General features: G+C 47.4%; 1 protein-coding gene across 2 annotated transcripts; it reads left to right on the forward strand.

Moving 5' to 3' along the window:
• Positions 1-606: 606 nt before the first annotated feature.
• On the forward strand, positions 607-21288 carry SMARCE1 (SWI/SNF related BAF chromatin remodeling complex subunit E1). 2 transcript variants are annotated; one of them, XM_008271444.4, is made up of 11 exons: positions 607-745; positions 2442-2493; positions 2668-2711; positions 5640-5744; positions 10375-10455; positions 11952-12083; positions 12344-12515; positions 16058-16230; positions 16757-16858; positions 17848-18058; positions 21015-21288. In XM_008271444.4, the coding sequence occupies exons 2-11, from the start codon at positions 2487-2489 to the stop codon at positions 21221-21223; spliced, it is 1236 nt and encodes a 411-aa protein (XP_008269666.1). In that variant the 5' UTR covers positions 607-745; positions 2442-2486; the 3' UTR covers positions 21224-21288. The 2 variants fall into 2 exon arrangements, with proteins under 2 accessions (XP_008269666.1, XP_008269667.1); XM_008271445.4 differs by lacking the exon at positions 5640-5744.
• Positions 21289-23860: the final 2572 nt, after the last annotated feature.

Below are 23860 nucleotides of genomic sequence, written 5' to 3' on the forward strand. Positions count from 1 at the left end.
GCTGCATCCCAAACGGCACAGGAGTCTACGCAGCCGGCGAAGGCGGATCTGGGGCAGAGCCCAGCAGCAGGCACCCTCGGCGCTGCAAGGCCACACCAGGGCCCTCGCTCGGAAACCTGTGGCCAGCCAAAGCCCGTGCTGCTTCCCTCCAGGCCGAGTCCTCCGCGCCCGCGTCGTCCGCTCTGAGAAGCACGGGGAACACTCGTCCTGCCGCCCAGCGACGCGAGGGGAAGCGGGAGACCCGGCGCCGGGGGTCCCGCGGGGGCGGCCGCGGCCGGAGCCCGAGGCGCGCGCGGCCTCCCCCTGCAGCGGCTCCTGCGTCTCCCGGCCTCACGCGCGGAAGCCGAGGCCGCGGGCCTCGCCACCACGCCCTCGGGCAGGGCTCGGCACCTCCCGCCGCCGCCGCCGCTCGGACCCCTCACCGCCGCGGGAACCGGGCCTATCGCGATCGGGCCACCTCCGCCTTCCTCGCCGTGACGAATCGGCGCCCGACTGGGAAAGCATCCAAATCCAAGGAGCTTTGTGGAACGTACGGGGCCTGGAAAAAAATCCTTGGCTGTACTAAGCGTCGCCGCGTCCTCGGGAGCGGGTTTATTTTTTTTCCGAAGACAGTCGGTGGGGCCTGAGAAGAAATTGAGAAAAAGTGTGGAAAGTGCGAGCGCGGAAGCTCCGGACGTGAGGGGCGGGGCGTGCGCGGGACAAAGGGAAGCGAAGCCGGAGCTGCGGGCGCTTTTTCTGCCCGCGGGTGAGTGTTTCCTAGTGGGTCCGACCTGGTCTGGAGGGTGGCAGGTCGCGGTGCCTCCGTTCGGCGGGACCCCGGGTCCCCGGGGGTTGCTGGGGGTCAGGCTTGGCTGCGGGGCCGGAGCCGAGAGCCGGTGAGGCCTCCTTGAGGCCTAGCGGAGCGCGCGTGGGGAGGGAGTCCTCACGGGGGGCCCTCCTCAGGGGCAGGATGGCCCCTTCCGGCCACCCCGAACCCGGTCAGGGCGCCCACGCATACCCCGGTTTGGGGGAATTACTGGTAAAGTGCATCCCCCGCGGCAGGCGTGGAGGAAGCGACCTCCGAGGCAGCCCTGAGGGGCGAGGCGAGCCCAGGGCCCTCAGCCCCGGAAGGGACCCCCGGCCCGGGGCCCTGGCCCCGAGGACCCGCGGGGCCGGCTTGGCGTGAGCGGACTTGGCCTGGGTGCGGACCCCAGCTCCTGCCGCTTCCTAGCGGCGTGGTTTCGAAGAGTTACTTTGAAGTCTGCAAGACTCCCCTTTCTGATCTGTAAAATGGGACAGCAGGGTTGCTCTCCTAAGCCTGTCCTGCCTTATTCCACAAATGCTTGCCGAGCGTCTGTGTAGGGCCAGGCCGCAGGGAGGGCGTCAGGGGGTGCACAGGGGCCCTGGCCCGCTCTGAGAGCCTGCGTTCCGCCGGGGGCGAGCAGTGTCTGTGAGTGTATCTTAGCGTGAAGCGCCCAGTGCAGGGAGCTGCTGGCTGTCCCGTCAGGGCTCCACACCGCAAGGCCTCCTGGATGCTGACAGCTCGCCGGCTGAGCAGCAAGGAAATTTGCAACAAAGTCAGAGGTTCCCGCCGGGCTTTAAAGGCAGAGGGGGAAAGCACCCTGGGCTCCGACCTGCACCCTGGTGCTGCAGGTAGCTCCTGCTTATCTCCCGTGAGGCTGGATGAAGGCGCTCCAGGATAGGAGTTTGTCTTCTTTCCAAAACACGGATTTTTTTTTTAAACCCCTCGGGACTGTTGATGTGAAGGACAAGCTCTGGCCCTACTGTGAGCAGGGAACCCTAGGACAACGTCTATCAGGAATCGCACTAGAGACTGGGATACGGTGACGAGAGCAGCACCCAGTCCAGCCATATTGGCAGATGTTTTGAAAAGCTACAGTAAGCAGTATCCTAGCTCTGCATGGGAGTGCAGATGAGGGAACAGTGAATTCAATGTATTTCCAGCGAGTCCGAAGCTATCTGCCGCTTTAAAAGAATGTGAAACGCATTTAGTATACCTGTTACCTTTTCCGCTGCCTTCGGGAATACAGAGCTGCCCTGTTCGAACAGAGGTTGCTAGACCAGAAGCCAGGTGGAACTGACCGGGCGCTGGCAGCATCCAGCAGGCCTTGTTGGTGTGGACAGGTGGCACAGCACAGTGTGTGACCACTGCCTTCCCAATTACCAAGTGTTCACCGTGCGAGAGGTGGGGCAGCTTAGGACAGAACCTGAGAGTATATTTCTGATACTTAAATATCCCAGGAACTTACTCGAGTCATTTAATTCTGATGACCCAGATGACCTACAAGGACTAGTAAAATACGCGCAAGGCTTGAGTACTGAGAGATAATGTAGTTTTACTCAAAAGTACCAATCAAACTGCCCTCTTTAGGGAAACATTCTCATGCTTGCTGAGTTTTGATTCTCTTTTTTTTTCCTTTTTTTCCTTTTTTTTATTTTAGTGTCTCAGATTCATTCTTAAGGAACTGAGAACTTAATCTTCCAAAATGTCAAGTAAGTTTCAATTTTTATATTTATCAATCTATGTTAATAAGAGACTAATGCCCTAGCAAGTGGGAATTCCAAAATACTCTCATTTTTTTCTTCAAAACAGGACCATTGGTAGTTTTGTTGCATAGTATTATATCTCAGTTGTTTACAAGAAGTTATTTATTTTCTTTCAAACAGAAAGACCATCTTATGCCCCACCTCCCACCCCAGCTCCTGCAACAGTAAGTTTTAATTTTCTTGTTAATGTAATAGCCGAGTCTGGCCTTGATACAAAAACCCAGATGTCTTCCAGTGACAGTCACTCAATCATCACAGTAACAGGATGAAAATTCAGCTAAAAAACAGACTTCCTTCTAAATAAAATAACTCTTTGCCTCTGATCTTGAACCAGCCCCAACATTTAAAGAAACATACTATGAAATTCCTACCTCCTATGCTGAATTTACTTGTTTTATTTTTTTTTTTTCTTAATGGGAAATAGTTAACAAGTTTAACACTTCTTTCTCAGAGTCTTTAAGTTGATATTGAGTGAGTGCTCATTCTGGCTTTTTTTTTTTTAAACCTAACCTTCAGCTGGTTACATTTTTCTCTCCTTTCTTGTCTCTATATATAAAATTTCCATATTAAATCAAACAAAGCTCCTACTTCTATAACTACACTCATTGTAAATCTTTATTTTCAAGCTGTTCAAGTGAGGATTTCATTATCTGTGGGTCAGATTTTGCTATGAAATTTGACTCCACGCTGTAATTAGATTTGATTGGCTTGGGAATTGAGAATGTTTCAAAGTATCTGCCTGATAGCGGTGAACCGGCTTCTTCACCCAGCAAGCTCTGACCCAGCTTGGTCAGCATGTAAAATAGTTGCCCAACCCATGAAACAGATTCCACAGCAACTGTTAGGCCTCCCTGAAATGGCTTCCTTGTGGAGTTTTTTAGGGGGGAGGGGGTTGTCTGTGTTTTAAAAAACACTGTTAACATGACCATATTCTGCAGAAGCACTTCTGTAATAGCTGGTAGCCCTTCCTTCACACCCTACTACCTAAATTGCAGGCCAGGCTACTTTGCACTGCTAATTAGGTTCTTAGGTGATTTTGTTTTCTCCACTGGATTTTTTTTAACCCTCAGATGTGTGTTTTAGTTACATTTATCAACAGATTGTTTTTCCTTAGTGAGATGCTTTTAAAAGGAGATACTGTTTCATATCCTCTCAGTTCCATGTATACACTATACAGTCTCCAAAGTGAACTCCAGCAGATGAGAAAGTCCTGTGCTTGGTTTGTTTCCTTTCCTAAATCCAAGAACACTCCTGATAACCATCTCCATGGCACTTTGCTAGGGGCTGTACAGGTGGAAATGAACTGTTGAGATTCTGACCTCAGAGAGCTACTCTTGTACTTCAGCTTTGGAAATGGTACAATTATGATGCTTTAGTTTCAATTTTTTTAATTCCCTTATTTTTCTTAACATTATTACCTTATAATGTTGAACAGTGATTCTCATTGTTTGTACAACCTTTGAAGGTGTCATTTTGACATCAGTACTGCTTCTAGCAGTGTATAATATCTTGAGGACAAACTTGAATTTTTGAGATTAAAATATTTCAAAAGCCAAGTGTCTCCTTAAGACTTCTCACATATAGAAAGGGATTTTTTGTTAACCTTTCTCTAGTCATATTTCTGTACCATTATAATTTCACATTGACACACAACATATAGAAGACTAGGAATAAGAACATCCTAAAAGAATGGATGCTAAATGAATTACTCTCCTTCCTTCCCCCCCATTACTGCTGTCACCACCCTCACCACCACCTCTGCCATCACCCAGTATACCACTCCGAGGAATAGACACCTCTCTGTGCCTCTTATACTTCATCTGTGTTTTGCCTGCTTCAATATGCTTAATTTGCGTCTTCTCTAACTATGTAGACTAGAAATTGCTCAGTTGTATCAAATGTGATAATTGCTTGAGTGTCTTTGGGACACTAAGGATATGTTCAGCCGCATGCTTAGGAAATTGTGTTCCTTTCGTAATAGCTGTAGCTTAGTTGGGATGCGTTGTGTATTTTACGTTATACAATTCAGGACTGACATTGCTAATTGCCTATAAAAATGAAATTACTGTCACTTGTTTTTAACTAAGTTTCATTAGGTAACATACTTTGAGTCTCTACTTGCTACGTTATTTTTATGCATTATGCCTTGATTTTCATGAACGTTGGATGTCGTTGTGTTAACCACGCGGCCTCTGCTATGCTAGAGCCCGTTTGTAATTGCATCAACATATAAATTCACAAAAACAAGAACTCTGTTGCTGCAGTGTGCACTTGTGTTTTTAAAAAGGGCAAGAGCTATCAGGAAACTAGATGAAAAAGAAAGTTCAAGTCAACTAAAAAGGTAGTTCACGTTAAGGCCAAACACAGAAATTATTCATGATTGATTTATGGAAGATGGATCAAAGAAGAGGTGGAAGAGAAGCTTACGAAAGAATGACTGGGTTCAAGAGATGAGCTAGTGCCCCCAGAACGAGATCCATGCATTTCTTACCAGTCTTTGTTTGAAATCATGTATGTGGCATCCGTGGAATCCAACATGTTTTTTTTTTCTATTGACAACTCCTGGCTTCCTGATTTGAGTCTCTTCTCATTTCACACATTATATAAAATGACTTAAAATTGTCCAAAAGCAGATCCATTTCTTGTTTTTACTTGTTTTGGTAGATGACTACATTGGTGGCATCCACATAGCTGTCGAATAAATTGTGTTTTGTTTTGCATGTAGTGTTATCACACTTCAGGCCTTCCTCTCTCAGGCATCATATATGTCACTGGGTTGTTGCATCACACTGTGGAACACGAGTTTGAAACACTGAAGTCTGTTGCTTGTCTCAAAATACAAGCCGCATGAGTTTACACTCAGACACCCCAAGCCCCCGCAGAAAAGGACAAAACAAACACTGACAGGCTGGTTTCCCAATGAAAGAAAGATTTAATCTCCTCAGTGTAAGAGAAAAACAATTACAACACATCATTGCTTGTTTAAATTCAGGTTGCTTTTGCATGCCATAAGCAGATCATTTTTCATTTCTGTGTTTTCCTCGTTTGAGCTCATTTCTCATTCGTGTTTTTGTCTCATTTGTTTCCATCAGCAAATGCCCAGCACACCAGGGTTTGTGGGATACAATCCATACAGTCATCTCGCCTACAACAACTACAGGCTGGGAGGGAACCCGGGCACCAACAGCCGGGTCACGGTAGGAGAATCAACTATTACAGCATCCGGCAAACAACTGGAATTGACCAGAAATGCCTTCAGTTAGGTCCTTTTGAATCAAAAGCACAGCCATTAAAAAAAAATTTTAACCTGGCTTTTCAGCTATTTTCAACATTCATGGTACAGCCTTACACTGAAAAAGTAGATCTGGATATGTATATGGCAGAAGAAAAAGCTCCATTCTCTGTGGTGGTCGGTAGGCTTACGCCTGGGGCACTCACTGCTTATGCCGTATGTAGACACTGGGAGTTTCTTATGGTTAAAACAGGCTTTTTGAAATGAAGCCTATCTGTATTCTAAGGTAACGAGCGGCTCTCAGGGATCCAGCTTCTTAGGATGAGCCAAGCTTTCAGACCTGGCCGTTCAGGACTAGAAAGCTTTTGGCTGGCCTAGCAGTTTGAATTGCTGCACATAATTATTTGTCTTTTGGATTTAGAATAGTTGACTATCTAACAGCCTTATTTCTGCAATTCAGAAGAGAAAGACTTAATGTCACCTCAACGAATGGCAGAATGAACGTTGAAAGAATTGATCTGAATTATCAGGCCACACATGCACACCCAGAAGTGCATTTCTAACTCGTATGAGGAGTGTGGTTTCTGAAACCTTATATGTTTCATTTAAGTAATCAACTTAAAAATCAAAATTGAGAATTATTTTAAACTCCATTCAAAACTCCATTTAATACCAAAAACCAAATAACTGTAAAAATGACTTGTTGAAAATAAATGAATAAAAATAAATCCAAAAGTCAAATACCTATGTACACTTGAATGTGATGTTGGTAAGAATTTGTACAACTCAGAATGGCTGTAAACTGTGGATACCTGGTTTCCAATTTCTGTGTTCACAAGTAATAGTAAGTGCCTTCAGTAATGTCACTTCAAAAAGCCCTCTCACCCTGTAGTCAATCAAGCTATAGCCAAAAGCTGTAACTGTCAAATTTGGTGTCATTTTTGGTAAGCATATTGCTTAGCTTGATAGGTTTTGTTTGTCTAAAGTTTTCATTGTTTTTGCATAATTTGTACTTCATAAGCATATCAAGTATGTTATGTACTGTGCATATTTCATGGTATCAAAATAATTCTGACTGTGTATGTATGCATTTCACAATGTATATCAGTACATGTTTTTCCTTGACCTAAATGTGTTGTTCCAGAAGGTATACAGGAGGCAAGGTTTTCAAATGATAAAGAACATTTTACTTTGAACAACAGAATCTGTTTTGGATCATCCGTGTTAATGCAGAAATTTATTCATGGGCAATAAACCAGAGAATGATTAAATTCTATACAGTCAGCTCTTGATTATCTACATTAATAGAATAGAAGTGCTCACTATAATATGAGGAAATTTACTTTTTGGTCTGTGTCAGCATTTCTCTTTGACTTGGATGCAGCTGTGGGGGCTGTCCATGAGTAGAGTGAGATCATGTGATGCAGGCACTTGGGAAGGGTGGGCGCCATCTCTGGACCTGGGTCCATCCTCTCCTGTTCCTTCTGGGCAGTGGAAGAGCCCAGCGTGTGGAGTGGGCGCCAGCTTCGGAGTAGATGAGCATAGGACGGTTGCTGGGGTGTGTGTGTGTAATCGTCTTCTTAGCACTGAGTGCAGTACAATCAAAGGGCCTGGAAAAGTGTGGATGTTCTACACTACTCAGTTATGTTAGAACTCCGTAGCTGCGATTTTGACATTAGACAAGTGTTTTTAAGGTGGCGGCAGTTATATTTTACTCTGGGTGGGGGCTTGTGTTTGCATTGGCTGTGACTTGAAGGAATGACAGTGAAGCCCTGGGAGGGAGCTCCTGTAAGCCGTGCAGGGCCCTGGGTTTCCCTCAAGACTGCAGTGCAGGAGACAGAAGCTTTCTGTAGCAGGGGAGACCTTTCCGAGGGCTTACTGAGGAATCCACGTTCTAGTCAGTTCTTCATTCAGATAATGGTTAGTGTTCTCTTCAAGAACAGGTGTGAAAGCAGATCGAGACAGAACATTGTAAACAGCGGATTTCTGTGCTTTCATGGAATTTCTATCCTAGGAGGGAACCCTTCAATAAAACCTTACCAGAGAAACAACTGAGAATTGAGAAAGAAACAGCAACAAAACCTAAGTAGCCAAGATAAATTTCACAAAATTGTAGACTTTATTCGAAGGAGATGTCCTAAGACCTTATTCTTAGGAAAGCACTGTTTTAACATGCTGAATTATTTGTTTTCCCCCTTATCTTAATTGGAAGCAGAAGATTTTTTTAGAGAGTTGCTGCTAGAGGTGGGTTTCTTGATGGCAACCGAGAAAGAGATTTAAAAAGCAAACCCACATTTCGAAGCGCAAGCCCCCAGCCGTTTAGTAAAAACCAACAGCAACTTTGACGCCTGGAACAGAGGGTACAGCACAGCTGTGGTCATTTCTAGTTGGCTGTTTGCAAGAAAAGGTTAAAGTGTGTTCAGTGCAAACTGGTTTCTTAAGACACCGTAGAAAGATGTCTGTCTGGGGTGTTAAATACACTGGAGGTGTTCAGGGAGCTAAGTTTTTAGTGGGAGGTTTGGGGCGAGGTGGTTGTTGGTTTTTGTGTTTGCAAGCAGACAGTGTAATGAAAACATGGTCTCAGTGTGTAGATGATGCATGCACCTTTCTTTGGGAACAGGTGGATGGGGAGGTACAAGCAAACCCATTAATGCTATAAAATGTAATTGCTTGGAAAATATCAACAAATGTTACTACATCAAGTTTTTAAGCTGTTTTAATTCATCCTCAAACTTGAAAGTATAGGCATTTCGGAGTTCTTTACCTCTTCAGCATATTAAAGCAGTGTTAGGAATGGTCTGCCACCTTTGACCATGGCATGGTTCCGACTTGACTGTAACCACTGCACGGTCTGCTCAGTCTGTGTGGCAAGGAATTGGCAACGCTCTCTGTGAGGAAGCACACGCGCTGATGTAACCGAGGTGAACAGCTGCCATCCCCTGTGGCTCACCTCCCTCCATGCATGAGGTGTAGCAATGCACAGGAAGAGACACTGCTCCACGTGAGACGAATCCACGTTACTGGGGAGCAGCAAAGGGAGGGGCGCTGTGGTAGGAGAGGAGCAGTTCTTGATGGCAGTGAGAAGTGTGGTTCTGATGGGGTCCCACCTCCAGGTGGGGGCGGCCTCGGAGCTTGATCGCAGCAGCTGCGGCAGGAGGGAGGACGCACGTCACTGTGGTGTCTTGCCAGGACCCAGCCCCTCTTTTGATAATTAGGATAAAGCCTGTACTTCTTCCCCCCGGCCTGGCGTCAGGGTCTCCCCCAAATTTAGATGTTAAACATCACTCAGCATGGTTTTTCTTATTCTGGGTCCTTACTCCAGTGTGATCATGTGTGTTGAGACTTAGAGGTTCAAAAATGGGCACCCTTGAGTAGCAATATCTGGGCACCCAGCAGAGGCCTAGCCCATAGCCCGTATCTAAAGCCCACACTTGTCTCTCTGTCCCCTTCCTTTTTAAAATTTTTTTTCCTCTCTCACTGTTTTCCTTAACTTTTTAGAAAATATCCTTTGTCTCCCCTCCCTCTCTCTTCTCTCCTTTTTCCTCCTGTACATCATGTCTTCCCTTTTATTCTTCTATCTCTTCCCACAAAACCAAAAAGTGTTTAGTGGAATGGAGTTTCTTGACACAGTGATGCAAAAATTGCATCATCTGGCCCATGCCTGCAGTCCTGCCTTCCTTGCTGTGGACAAAGAAAGGGGCGATTCCAGTTCCTACTTCTTTATCTCCTTCATAAGAAAACTACTGGGTAACAGGCCTGAACCTTAAGAGAAATAAAATCTCTGCTGGTCATAGTAAGGGAGATAACACCTCTCTCTCCCCCCTCTCCCTCTCTCCCCCCTCTCCCCCCCTCTCCCCCTCTCCCCCCCTCTCTCCCCCTCTCTCCCCCCTCCCCCTCTCCCCCTCTCCCCCCTCCCCCTCTCTCCCCCTCTCCCCCCCTCCCCCTCTCTCTCCGTCTTTCCCCCTCTCTCCCCCCCTCTCCCCCTCTCTCCCCCCTCCCCCTCTCCCTCCCTCTCCTCCTCTCTCCCCCTCTCTCTCCCTCTCTCTCTTTCCCTCCCTCCCTCCCTTCCTTCCCTGGTCTTGGAGCTAGGAAAGTAGATTTTGTTGTTGCTGTGGGTGTGCTCCCCTGAGGTAGTACCTGCAGATGCAGGGTGCCCTCTACAGTGTGCATGGTAAGTGCTGAGGGTTCAGATTCTGCTGCAGATAATCAAGTGTTGACTGTATGTATTATGGGAATTGAACAAAATAAAAGGGAGCCAGGTAATGTCCTAAATGTGAGGTGCTTGATTTATAACCATATATTTTCTGTGTATGGATTATTACGTAATATGTTGTTTGTTCTTACAGCAGGTTGTCAAAACAGTGGCACTCAATTGCTAAGTAAAGCCTTAAGAATTATGTGCTTAAAGTCATTTTCCTTTGATGTGAACATTTCTGAATTTGCAGTGATAGCTATTTTCAGTGGAGAAAATATAAGAATCTTGTGTCGGTGGACGAGTAGAAGAAAGACGCATTAGAATTTTTTAAGGGACTCTTTTCAGTTTGCTGGTGAACTCTTTGCAGCTGAATAATGAATGCATTTTAACTCTTTTGTAGGCATCCTCTGGTATTACGATTCCAAAGCCCCCAAAGCCACCAGATAAGCCGCTGATGCCCTACATGAGGTACAGCCGAAAGGTAGGCACCCGGCCCCGGGCGGGGTTAGGACTGCCACTGCTGCTCCCTTGTCTCCCATCCAGCATCAGATTGACGTAGCCCCTGCGGGTGTGCACAGTCAGAGGGCAGGATGAAAGCCGGTAGCTGTTAACAAGACTCATCGTGATTTTGGAATTCCAGATCAAAAACCCTAGAGGAGCATGATTTAGTCAGCTTTTAAGATCCTTAGGATAGAATGTTCTGCAGATACAAAAATAATGTCTTTTGAGAATATTATTTAATGGCATGAGAAAAATGTTAAATGAAAAAAGGAATATAAGATTACATGTGTTAATATCTTATTCCTATGAAAATAGTAGCAACCACTTCTTATTTTGAAGGGGATAAAGCCTGGAGGACAGTGGTTATCTCTAGGCAATAAGCTTATGATTGCTTTTGTTTTCTTTATATTTCTTTGAGTTTTTTAACGTTTTGCTAAACCTATATTACTCTCAAATAAAAAATAGAGCCAGTCTCTATTAAAGAGAAGAGTATTTTAGCCACTATTTAAAAGTTTTAAAATTTTGGGTCATAATTACAAATTTTTAATAATATATATTCTGCAAAATAACCAGTTCCCTTCTTTTTTTTTTAAGATTTTATTTATTTGTTTGAGAAGTAGAGTTAGAGAGATAAAAGTCCTCATCTGCTGGTACACTCCCCAAATGGCCACAACAGCCAGAGCTGGGACAGTCTGAAGCCAGTAGCCTCCTTCGGCTCTCCCACACAGGTGCAGGGGCCCAAGGACTTGGCCATCTTCCACTGCTTTCCCAGGCCATAGTAGAGAGCTGGATTGGAAGTGGAGCAGCTGGGACTTGAACCAGAGCCCATATGGGATGCCGGCACAGCACCAGCCCCACCAGTTCCCTTCTAAACACACTTTTAGAGACATCAGCTATGTTGCTGAGTTAATTCATCTTAAATGTCTACAGTGATTGGAGATATTCTTGTCCTATCAAACTGAAAAATGTATTAGTGAAGTTGAGAAGAAATCCATCAAGGGGTGGGCATTTGGCCTGGCAGATACCATATTGCTTGGAGTGCTCACACCCATTGTGGGGTTCCTGGGCTCCTGACTCCAGTTTCCTACAGTTGCTTGCCCTGGGAGGCAGCTCGAGTAGTTGGGTCCCTGCCGCCTGTGGGTGCCTTGGATAGAGCTCCTGGTTCCCAGCAGCAGCCTGGCCAGCCTCAGCTTTGCAGGCATTTGGGAAGTAGCCAGCAGATGGGAGCTCTATCTCTGCTTCTCTGCCTCTCAAATAAATACAATCGATTGATTGTTAAGACACTTCGCGAGGTACCGATGACACAAGATTGGCCAGCTGCTGATAATTGTTGAAGCAGGCTGATGAGTACATAGGAATTTGATACTTTCCTCTCTGCTTTTGTTTATGTTTGAAAGTTTACACATTTAAAAATATTTTTAAGAGATCTGTGTATTTAGGTATCAATATTGAAATTTTTATGTTTTACTTTTTAAGGTCTGGGACCAAGTAAAGGCTTCCAACCCTGACCTGAAGTTGTGGGAGATTGGAAAGATTATTGGTGGCATGTGGCGAGATCTCACTGATGAAGAGAAACAAGAATATTTAAACGAATACGAAGCAGAAAAGGTAGGTAGGGATGTCATGTGTAAGTGTTGGCTTATTTATAAAAGAAACCTAAGATCTGATGAGAAACTGAGACTTCCTGAGCTTCTGTATGCCTGAGTGAAGTCACCTAATTTTCCTAGACCTCATACCCTTTGTAGAAAGGAGATGATATCCGCAGCCCCCTGCTCGCATCAGATCTTCGGTATTCAGATGAGGTGACACAGGGTACAGTGTAACCTGCAGAATGCTGGTGACAAATCTGGGGAACGTTTGCATTTCAGATAGAGTACAATGAATCCATGAAGGCCTATCACAACTCCCCCGCGTACCTGGCTTACATCAATGCGAAGAGCCGTGCAGAAGCTGCCTTAGAGGAGGAGAGTCGGCAGAGACAGTCTCGCATGGAGAAGGGGGAGCCTTACATGAGCATCCAGCCTGCGGAGGACCCAGACGGTAAAGAGGCTGCACTTCTCTGAGAGTTAAAACGGGAGAAGTCTCTTAAATAGAAGTTTTTATTTCTTGCCTTAAACAGAAAACAAAGCGTAATTTAAGTAGCATTCCAGTATCCTGGTTATTTTGAGTAAGGCTTGTATGTGAATCTCCCACAAGAAAAGCAAATAGCCGTTTCAGTGCGGAAAATAGCAAAACCTATTTACTGTGGATGAAGATGTTTTCCTCAGAACGCATGAAAGGTTTGAGCTGCAATCAGGATGGTGCCTCAACTGCCTTTAAAAACTAAGTGTCTTATAGTTGTACCCTGCATTCTCATTGGTTCCCTACATTTGCTAAATTAAAGCCTCCTAGGGGAGAAAGTGAGTGAGTGGGCAGCAGCATAGAATTCCCTTCCCAGTGATCCAGAAGCCCAGCAAGAGTTTGTACGCACAGCTGCATCACGAGCAGCGCCCGAGGGCACCCCTGGGCAGACCGTGTGCCCCGACATACCGCGGAGCTGGGCGCTGGGACTGCAGGCAGAGACAGCAGAGCTGCAGCCGGGCAGAGCCCCAGAGACAGCCGCCTCACCGAGCGCACTCGTCCACACACCCGGTGTGCTGTGGGAGCACCAGTGTTTTCTCTGAGAGCTGCGTGATGTGGAAAGGGTTGGAGGCATCAGCTGTAAGCAACAAAAAATCAAGAAAATAATTTGGTAAGGTAGCAGTAACAAAGAGGAAGCTTGTAACAACTTTAAAGAAGATACCCCTGAAGGAAGAAGTAATAATTCCACCTAAAGAGGTGAATAAATTGATACACTGAAGAGAAGGGGGAAAAGATGTTTTAAAAGAATGGGGGGGGGGGGGGGGCGCTGTGGTGTAGCAAGGAATGCTGCTGCCACCTGTAGAGCCGGCATCCCATATGGGCACCAGTTCGGGACCCGGCTGCTTCTCCTCCAATCCAGCTCTCTGCTATGGCCTGGGAAAGCAGTAGAAGATGGCCTGAGTGCTTGGGCCCCTGCATCCACGTGGGAGACCCAGAGGAGGCTCCTGGCTCCTGGCTTTGGATCAGTGCAGCTCCAGCTGTTGCAACCAATTGGGGAGTGAACCAGCAGATGGAAGACCTCTCTCTCTCTCTGCCTCTCCTCTCTCTGCCTAACTCTGACTTTCAAATAAGTAAATAAATCTTTAAAAGAATGAACGGGTGAGGGGAGAGAGGGCCTGGAGTTTACTGTGGCGCAGACAGGTTAAAGCCCTGGCCTGCAGCACCAGCATCCCATATGGGCCCCAGTTGGAGTTCTGGCTGCTCCACTTCCAGTCCAAATCTCTAGTGCTACATCTGGGAAAGCAGTGGAGGATGGCCCAGTTGCTTGGGCTCCTGCACCCACATGGGAGTCCCAGATGGAGTTCCTGGCTCCTGGCTTTTGGCTTTGTCTGGCCCACCTCCAGCCCTGTGGCCATTTGAGGAGTGAACCAACAGATGGAAGACCTCTCTCTGTGTGTCTCTACCTCTCTGAGTGGTAAGCAAAATCATCAGTGCTAAAGACACAGTGGCATAGCCAGACCTTGGTCATTCCAGTGGGATGATAACTTCAAGAGAAGCATACAGCTCTGAGAGCCAGAAGATCAAGTCAGAAGGTGATGACATTGTGAGGACGGAAGGCACAAGGAATCAAAGGCAGAAGAGGAAAACCATTCTATTGAGTGAGAGGTGGCAGCGTGAACATGAAGACTGCAGAGAGCCGCTCAGGAGCAGCCTCAAGCCCTCCGTGTTTGGGTGTAGGACAAGAACTGGAGGCTCTTAGGAAGGCAGGACGGGAGGTGGTAAGATTTCTGTGGAAGAGTGACTTTAGGCATTGGGCCGCAAGTGAGTGGAAAGAGGAGGCCTTGGAAGGCAGAAATGGACTTGACAACGAGAAAGGTGGTGCCCGCACAAGCGTGACAGCTGCTGCCATCTGTCAGAGATCTCCAGGACATGGGGCAGCTGGGGCTTCCTGAGAGGAACGGCTGCTGGGTGAGGTGGCGCCTGGAAAGGATGAGCAGACACTGAGCTACAGGAAAGACAGGTCCAGACGCAGACTCCATTCCCCTCCCTGTCCAGCGCTGTGACCGTGTAAATACCAACAAGAAGATCACTTAGATGGAGGCGGCACCCATGCACCATAAATGACCTTGCACCTGAAAAGGTTCTTTTTGTAAAGAAGAGTTGTTTAAAGCTGCATCTCTTAGCCTAGCAGTTTGATTTTAGAAGTACTTTTTTTTTTCTTTTGCAGAGACAGAGTTATAGACACAGAGAGACAGAGAGAAAGGTCTTTCTTCCGTTGGTTCACCCCCAAAATGGCCGCTAGGACCAGCGCGCTGCGCCAATCCAAAGCCAGAAACCAGGTGCTTCTCCTGGTCTCCCATGTGGGTGCAGGGCCCAAGCACTTGGGCCATCCTCCACTGCACTCCCTGGACACAGCAGAGAGCTGGCCTGGAAGAGGGGCAACCGGGACAGAATCCGGAGCCCCAACCGAGACTAAAACCCGGGGTGCCAGCGCCACAGGCAGAGGATTAGCCTAGTGAGTCGCGGCGCCGGCCTAGAAGTACATATTCTAAAGCAGTTGCTCAGAGGAAACAGGGTTTTCTGCATGTTTTAGTTTTGTTTTACTTTTTGCAAACATTTTTAGCTGTGAAGTTTATGATGAAGAGGGTTTTGCGACAGACGCCGAGGGACGGGGTGCTGAACTAGGACATGGCAGCCCTGCAGGCTGCTCAGCGGGGCTTCCTGACGTGGGAGGCAGGTGGTTGGTGAGCAGGTAGTTTTAATGTGTGTCATTTAAGAGCAAGCTCTGCTTGATGTAAGTGAGCAAATAACGTAAAAAAAAAAAAGGTGATCGAGCAAAGGCTAAAATTAAGGAAACCGTGTTGAATAGCATTAAAAATCCTAGAAAAGGCATAGACCCCAGACCCATACTCTGTATACAAACCTGGGTGATGCTGTTACACCCCAACAACCATCTGAGTTGTGTGAACAGACAAACATTCTTTTTCTAAAATTATGTCAGGGCCTTAATTGTTTTGCGATAAAATGTAAATGCTGTCTAGGAAACTGATTATTGTTAGAGATAATGTTTTCTCAATAGGGATGAGTTAACTCTAGGCTAAGTTAGTTCTGCAAATGGGTATTTTCATTACTTTAATATTACAGTGCTACAGGGACAAAGACAGCGCCCAGTTCGTACGTTGTCCATCAGCTGTGAAATGAGGCAGTTAGCAGAGTTTCTGTTACTGCCGCCAGCACGGCCTTCGCCTTGACGCCGGGGCCTGGGGAGGAAAGGTCAGACCTCACTGTGCTTCAGGCAGATCCTTCTCTGACACGGCATCGCTCGGTGACCTTGTGAGAAAAGCCAGTGCCATGGCCAAGGAGCACGTTACGTCCTGTGTGGATTTTTTTATCCAGTGAGTGCTCCAGTGCTCCCAGGATGCTTGGACCCACTTGTTAGGCCATGAGGGCCAGGCCTCCTTAGTAAGTAAGTGCTAACGTTGTTACACCCTTCTGATTCCCAGAATGTCTCATTCTTCCAGATTATGATGATGGCTTTTCAATGAAGCACACAGCCACCGCCCGGTTCCAGAGAAACCACCGCCTCATCAGTGAGATCCTTAGTGAGAGTGTGGTGCCTGACGTCCGGTCAGTGGTCACGACAGCTAGGATGCAGGTCCTTAAACGACAGGTCCAGTCCTTAATGGTCCATCAGGTAAAGTCATAAAGTCACGAGCACTCATTGTGATGAAGTGGGCCTGTGCCACCTGTCCCAGGAGGCGTGATTCTTACACCGTGCGTGAATGTACCTGAGAACACCAGGCTAAGCTGTTCTGATTTAAGAGAGGGGTTAAGGGGCAGTGGACCTTGCTCCGAGGTTGGATGTTTGTTTTTAAATGGTAACACAGAGCCTTGGAAAGTACATCTGCTAATACGTGTGAACTCACAGGCTTGGAGATTAACTTTACTGCCTGGTGTTGTCTCTGAAGAAGTTGCCCAGGCCCGGAACAGTGTTCTTTGACATGGACTCATTAATCATAGTCCTTTCTTTGGTGCTGCATCTTGGTCTTTAAAGTCTTTGCTAGAGTTGTGTAATAGATGCTTTAAGATAAAAATGCTAAACATCCTTTGTCACACTGTTTGAAAGTGTGAACCATTAGAGAGGGAGACGTGTTATCTGTCTGAACTCTGTGTTCGAGGAAATAGCTAAGTAGTGACAAGGCCTGCTCCATGTCTTCCAGCGAAAACTAGAAGCTGAGCTTCTTCAAATAGAGGAGCGACACCAGGAAAAGAAGAGGAAGTTCCTGGAGAGCACAGATTCTTTTAACAATGAACTTAAAAGGGTATGCATTCAATGTGTTTTCAACAGGTCTGTCACTGAGTTTGTTAGTTTTTGCTCCTCCTACTTTTTCTAAAATAGTGTTTTTATTGAATGGTCTTCACTCTGAAAGAGATAATTTTGATATAGAGTCTGAAGACCCTTGCTTTATGAAAATTAATTCCATGTTCTGGCAAGACTGCAGTAAGTGTCACGTAACCTAGTACACATATTTTGACTACACTTGTGGGTGCTAGAGCACTCTTAGGTTTTAACATCCAGATGATCATGAATTTTTTTCATTTGATTGAAATTTATTCATTAAGTGCCTTCATTAGTTAGAATTTGCAGTTTGCACTTTGAATTGAAGTCAGTAAATCCAGTGTTTAGTAACCCGAACTAGAAACTGCAGGCCTGGTGTGTAATCCAGCACTTAGGGCATTGCCTCCGCACACATTCTGTGCGTGATGTCCCAGCTGCTGGAGCAACTTCCCTTTCCTGTGCACATAAGAGTTTTAGAGAGCACCCAGAACCACATTTTTTCCATGTCTATACCTACATCTATCTATACGTATGTGTGTGAGGGTATTTCAGAAAGTACATGGAAAGACTGGGTGTCGTGGCGCAGCAGGTGACATCCCACATCAGAGCGCCAGTTCCAGTCCCAGCTGCTCCACTTCCAATCCAGCTCCTGTTAATGCGCCTGGAGAAGCAACGGATATTGGCCTGGCCCAGTCTGGCCCTGGCTGTTGCGGCCATTCAGAGAGTGAACCAACAATTGAAAAATCCCTCGTTCTCTCCCTCTGCCTCTCCTTCTAACACTATGCCTTTCATATAAATAAATAAAATTCTTAAAGTACATCAAAATTTATTTTTTAATTCTGTGTTTCTGAACTTTTTGAAATACCCACGTGTGATTGCGTAGGCAAGGAACACCCACTTTGAAATGATTTCTCTGGCTCAGAAATGATAAGGAAAGGGCATTACTAAAGTTCTCTCTTCTCTGACTGCTAGTTGTGCGGTTTGAAGGTAGAAGTGGATATGGAGAAGATCGCAGCTGAAATCGCACAGGCAGAGGAGCAGGCCCGCAAAAGGCAAGAGGAGAGGGAGAAGGAGGCAGCGGAGCAAGCGGAGCGCGCCCAGGGCAGCGGCATTCCCGAGGAGGAGCACGCAGCCAGCAAAGCCGAGGACAAGAAGGACGACGAGAGCATTCCAATGGAGACGGGTACGCTGCCAGCCGCACCACGAGGGTCAGGCCGCGGCCGGTCTTTCCTTCCAAACAGCCCCCAAGGTCACGTGGTTCGTCCCACGTTCTTGGTCTCTGGTGGCTGCACTTGGAAGGTTGGGGTCACTGAAGAATGGCAGTGGAGGGTTGTCTGCTGTGTGGGATCAGAGGCCTTGGGGGTCCCCAGTCTGGCTTGGGAATACAAAGTGGAATGGGAGAGCAGTTGAGGGCACCGGCTCTGGAATGAGATCAGGTCTGGGACTGCGTCCCTGCCGGCCAGCCCTGCAGCTTGGGTGAGTTACTCCACTGCGGCCTCCTCACTCGAAGCATCCTAGCAGCCGCCTGCAGAGATCTGCTCCTGGATCTGGTACAGAGCTAGCGTGCAGTATTTTAACCCTTAGTGCTAATACTGTTTAAGCAGTAGTTAGCACTTTTCAGAGTTACAGAGAGGCAGAAGCAGAGAAAGAGGTCTTCCATCTGCTGGTTCACCTCCCAGATGGCCTCAGCGGCCGGAGCTGGGCCTATCAGGAGCCAGGAGCTTCTTCTGGGTCTCCCATGCAGGTGCAAGGGCCCAAGGACTTGGGCCATCTTCTACTGCTTTCCCAGGCCATAGCAGAGAGCTAGATCGGAAGAGGAGCAGCCAGCTGGGGCCAGTGCTGTGGTGTAGAAGGTAAAGCTACTACCTGCAGTGCCGGCATCTTGGTTGGAAGAAGCTCCTGGCTCCTGGCTTCTGATTGGCACAGCTCCGGCCATTTGTGGCCAATTGGGGGTGCATCAGCAGATGGAAGGCCCCCCCCCTGTAACTCTGACTTTCAAATAAATAAATAAATCTTTAAAAAAAAAAAAGCAGAGCAGCCAGGACTCAAACCGGCACCCATATGGATGCCAGCACTGCAGGCGATGGATGTACCAGCTACGCCACAGTGCCAGCCCCCACAGTTACCACTCTTAAGACTGTCTTTGCTGTGTAGGACCACCTTCAGCAGAGTAGACCCTGCAGACCAGATCCTGCCTGCCCCCTGGTTTTCACCAATGGGTCTTTACTGGACACAGCCGTCCCATTGTCCCCATGTCGTCTGCGGCTGTGTGGCGGCGGCAGAGCACTGAGTTGCAGCAGAGCCTCCCTGGGCCACAAAGCTGGACACAGCCACCAGGTAGCCATCGCCAGAAGGTGACAGGCCCCAGCCTAGAAAAGTTTACTTCAGGGGCACTGATTGTCCTGGTAACAAATCTCGGGGGGTAACAAATAACATGGCCATCTTTGGTAAATTAGTCCGGCTTACATGGATTATTACTTCAAGTGTTGCGATTACCTCCCTTGTTGGCACTGCTTTGACCCTGCCTAGTGCCCCCTGTACACAGGCCTGAGCGGAAGGAAGGCATGGGAAACAGCCAGGAGTTCCCTGCACGGTCTTTGCAGGCGGAGGCTCTGCAGCCGTACTTTGCATTAAGCTGACAGACGCCTGGGAAACACTTAATGGAACATAGATTTTTTTGAAAAAAAAAAATTTATTTATTTGAAAGGCAGAAATACAGAGAGAGAAGGAGAGAGAGATCTTCATCTGCTGGTTCACTCCCTAAATGTCCAGGACTATGCCAGGCTCAAACCAGGAACCAGGAGCTTCCTCCAGGTCGCCCACGTGGGTGCAGGGGCCCAGGTGCATTAGCATGGGAGCCGGATCAGAAGTGGAGCAGCCGGGACTTGAACCTGGGCCGCGTTGCAGGCTTGGGCTTACCTGCCTTCTGCACCACGGCACCAGCCCAGAATGTGGATCTCCAGGAGGTGTTTCTGAAAAGCTTGATTCACCAGATTAATGCTTGGGAGGGCTTTAAATGTTTATTTTTATTTATTTGAAGGGCAGAGAGAGATTTCTTCCTTTGATTTACTCCCAGATGCCCACAACAGCCAGGTCTGGGCCAGACCGAAGCCGGGGGCCAGGGTTCTGTCTGCATTTTGCGCACTAGGGCAGGGGCCCAGGTGCTCTTCGGGGGCCTGGTCTGCTGCCCACGGGTTGCACATTAGCAGGAGGTGGGAAGGGAAGCAGTGGCAGGGCTTGGTCCCGGCCCAGCTCCTGCCCAGTCGGGCCGTCCAAGCGGGCAGCTCCTGTTTGCCCTCCTTTCTGTTCCGTGCGAGCACCTTCAGCTCGGCACGTCGGGAGCATGAGCATTTTGTTGTGGTTAAAGCGAGAGTTTGAGAGTGAGGGTAAGGTTCTCTGCTCATGTTCCAGCTAGATAGGGCGCCCGGCCCCTGCCTGTTTGGTCATCTGTCAGTGAGCCGTGTCAAAACGCCTAGGGCTTCACTTGGGTTCTGGCTGTCTAGCTTCGAAGGAAAACTGAGGAAAATTATCAGGGACCGTTAGAGCAGAAACCTCGTGCTGTTGAACGTCTTGCAGAAGACAGCCCAGGACTTCTGTCTCGTGTCCGAGATTCCAGCCTCATTCTTCCCACGTCGGCTTGCTCCGCATTTAATCCAAAGCCCGCTCTGTCCAGCGGAAATACAATGGGAGTTACATACGTACTTAAAGTTTTCTACTAGTGACGTTTTTAAAAGTCAAGTCAGATGAAAGTATCTTTAACAGATAATTATGTATGTGTATTTTCTAAATAATACCATTCAATATGTAATCAACATTTTAAACAAAATTAACCTTTTTTACTTTTCTTGTATTCTAAGTCTTTGAAATCCTGTGTGTATTTTACACTTAGAGCACAGCTCAGTTCAGCAGCTTAATTTTCGTCAGAAGTAAGTTAATCTGTATTCACGTAGCAGAAATTTCTGGTTAGAGAGTGGCTTTCCACGCCCAGGATCATTCTGCACATGCTAGAAATTCCTCCGTAGCCCTGGCTCATCTCAGGTGCCTGTTACCTGCCCTCCTGGGCAGCACAGCCGCGTGCTGTCAGCGTGATGAGGGCCCATGTGTGTCTGGAACTGACGGTGACACATGTGTGATTACAGAGGAGACGCACCTGGAAGAAACGACAGAGAGCCAGCAGAATGGCGAAGAAGGCACGTCCACTCCCGAGGACAAGGAGAGTGGGCAGGAGGGGGTCGACAGTCTGGCCGAGGAAGGAACCAGTGACAGTAACACCGGTTCGGAGAGCAACAGTGCCACGGTGGAGGAGCCGCCGACAGACCCCATACCGGAAGATGAGAAAAAAGAATAGATGTTGCCTTGTTTTATGTGTTCTAAATACTTTTTTAAATGAAAAAAAATGTTTTTTGGTTTTAATGGTGTTATGTGGTTTGTGTATTTTTTTCCTTGTCCATATCACACCACCAAAGGCTTTTTGGACCATTTAGCATCACGAGCCTAACGGCAGTCACCTTCCTTAGACGTTGAACATGGCTCTTTTCTTTGGATCTTGTTTCTAGCCCTCAGCTACGGAAAGCCTCAGAATTTAGGTTAACTGAGAAAGCATTCGCCTCCTTTAGAAAATCATCCTTTGATGCTGCAGAGTCTACTCTACAAATGCCTTCCTACAGCTCACTTGGGTGCTTCCCTAAGCCATAGCTTTAACCCTCTCGGTCCTGGCAGCAGCCTCCCGAAAGTCCCCTCTCGTGTACTTCTGCAGAGAGCAGCTTCTTGATGCGATCATGGGTCCGTGTGTATTTGTTCTCACCCTTTTTATATTTAATCAACGTCCGACTCCAGGTGTGTGTGAAGGAGTGGCGTGCAGCCTGCAGCTGACTGCACGTGGGTCGTGTTGATCCCGGGCAGCTCCCAGGGTTGGAGTAGCTCCCAGCTCCTGAAGTAGTCGTTGCAGTGGACACGGCACACACGCTGTCTTTTTTTATATAATTGATATTGGATATGTTCTGGTAAACTTATCCTTATTGTATAGGGGGAAAATTACCTTTTTTTTTTTAACCAGGTTTTCCAAAGACACAGTAGATCACAGAGCTTAATGGGTTGAGTGTATGTATTCTTGTTGTGGACTAAATAACTTTATACTGATGAGCCCATTCCAGAGGAAAAACAGCTCAGAATTAAGTTTATCCACTTGAAATTGTCTTAACAATAATGAAAACATTCAGAACCTCAAGGCTCGGGATCCCGTAGATTAGAGCCTGCCTTTTTGATAAACTTCGTAAAGTCTTGGAGACTAGAAGCAAGATAGTTTGTGACGCATATACTTCCCAAAAACTAGAATAGATTTTTACTGAATAGCAGTATATCTGATGCTATATGTTTCTTAAAGGTCCAAATGTAATAAAAATATGAAAAAAAGTCTCAAGTGTGTTTAATGCACTAAATGTTCGTATGCCAGTCTAGCACACGGTTTGGCTTCTGTAAGATGGTAGCAGTATGCAGTGGCCGCTCACAGCATACTGGGGCCCTGGTCCCACCCAAGAGTCTCTGTAAATGCCTGTGATGAGAAGTTCGTTCCTACCAGACACTCAGGAAAACCAGTTTCCTTCCATTACAGTCATGTCACATAGGGAGGTTGGTCTGACCCCACAAAGGGATAATTTCCCACATTAATATTTGAGGAATATGAAAGATCAATCCACTGCTTCACTCCCCAAGTTCCTGTCACGGCTAAGCTGGGCCAGGTCAAAGCCAGGAGCCCAGAACTCCCATCTGGGCTTCCCACATGGGGGGCAGGGACCCAAGTACTTGAGCCACCATCTGCTGCCTCCCAGGGTGTGAATTAGAACCAGAAGCAGAGCTGGGACTCGAACCCAGACACCTGAATGTGGGATGCAGGTGTCCCAAGTGGCCTCAAACACCTGCCCCCGAATGCATAAACTGTAAGGGCGTAAGTTGTATTAATTTCTTTTTTTAAAAAGATTTACTTTTATTTATTTGAAAGAGAGGTAGAGACTGAGATCTTCCATCCGCTGGTTCATTCCCCAGATGGCTGCAACAGCCAGAGCTGCGGCAATCCAAAGCCAGGAGCCAGGAGCTTCTTCTGGGTCTCCCATGTGGGTACAGGGGCCCAAGCACTTGGGCCATCTTCTGCTATCCCAGGCCATAGCAGAGAGCTGGATTGGAAGAGGAGCAGCTAGGACTAAAACCGGCGCCCAAACGGAATGCCAGCGCTTCAGGCCAGGACTTTAACCTGCTGTGCCACAGTGCGGGCCCCCCAAGTTGTATTAATTTCTGACAACAAGTGGGAGAGGAGTGCTCCATAGTCCTCCAGTTTTCTTGCAGGAATTTCAGATTCGGTAACCCCTATCAGCTAACATGCTTTTCCAAATGTCTTGTCCTATAATTCATAATAATGACCTACAAACATGGGCCACATGACACTTCAGTCAATGACATCACAAAGATGAGGGTGGTCCTGGAGGATTATGGAGCAGGAAATTCCTATTGCCTGCTGTGTTTACCTTTTCTGTCCAGAGACAGGAATATCGGCCACACTTGTCAAGCACAGTAATAGGCCATACCAGCTTGAGGGCTGGGGGCAGTAGGCTGTGCACCACGTGGCCTGGGTGTGGGGCAGGCTGTGCCATCCTGGGTTGTGTGCGTACACTCACATTCACATGGCAACAAAGTCATCCAAAGACACTTTTCTCAGAAGGTACCCATGCGACCCCTCCGAAGGCAACCTGTGAGTGTGTATATTGCGGGAGTGTCCCAGGCGCTGCGCTATCTCAGTTCAACCCGGTCACATGGATGCCCTAGGGGAAAGACAGTATTTGCCTACCCGTCCTCAGACAGGCATCGGGTCACCCTGCATCACCACCGAAGTTTAGCTAGATCCCTTCGAACGTTTTCTTCTGAACCTGCAGTCTTGGACCCCGGTGTGGGGTTTCAGCCTGTTGGTGCTGACGCCGTGCAACTCCTGTTGCCT

This window comes from Oryctolagus cuniculus, chromosome 17 (genome assembly GCF_964237555.1).
Source record: "Oryctolagus cuniculus chromosome 17, mOryCun1.1, whole genome shotgun sequence".
Taxonomy (NCBI): domain Eukaryota; kingdom Metazoa; phylum Chordata; class Mammalia; order Lagomorpha; family Leporidae; genus Oryctolagus; species Oryctolagus cuniculus.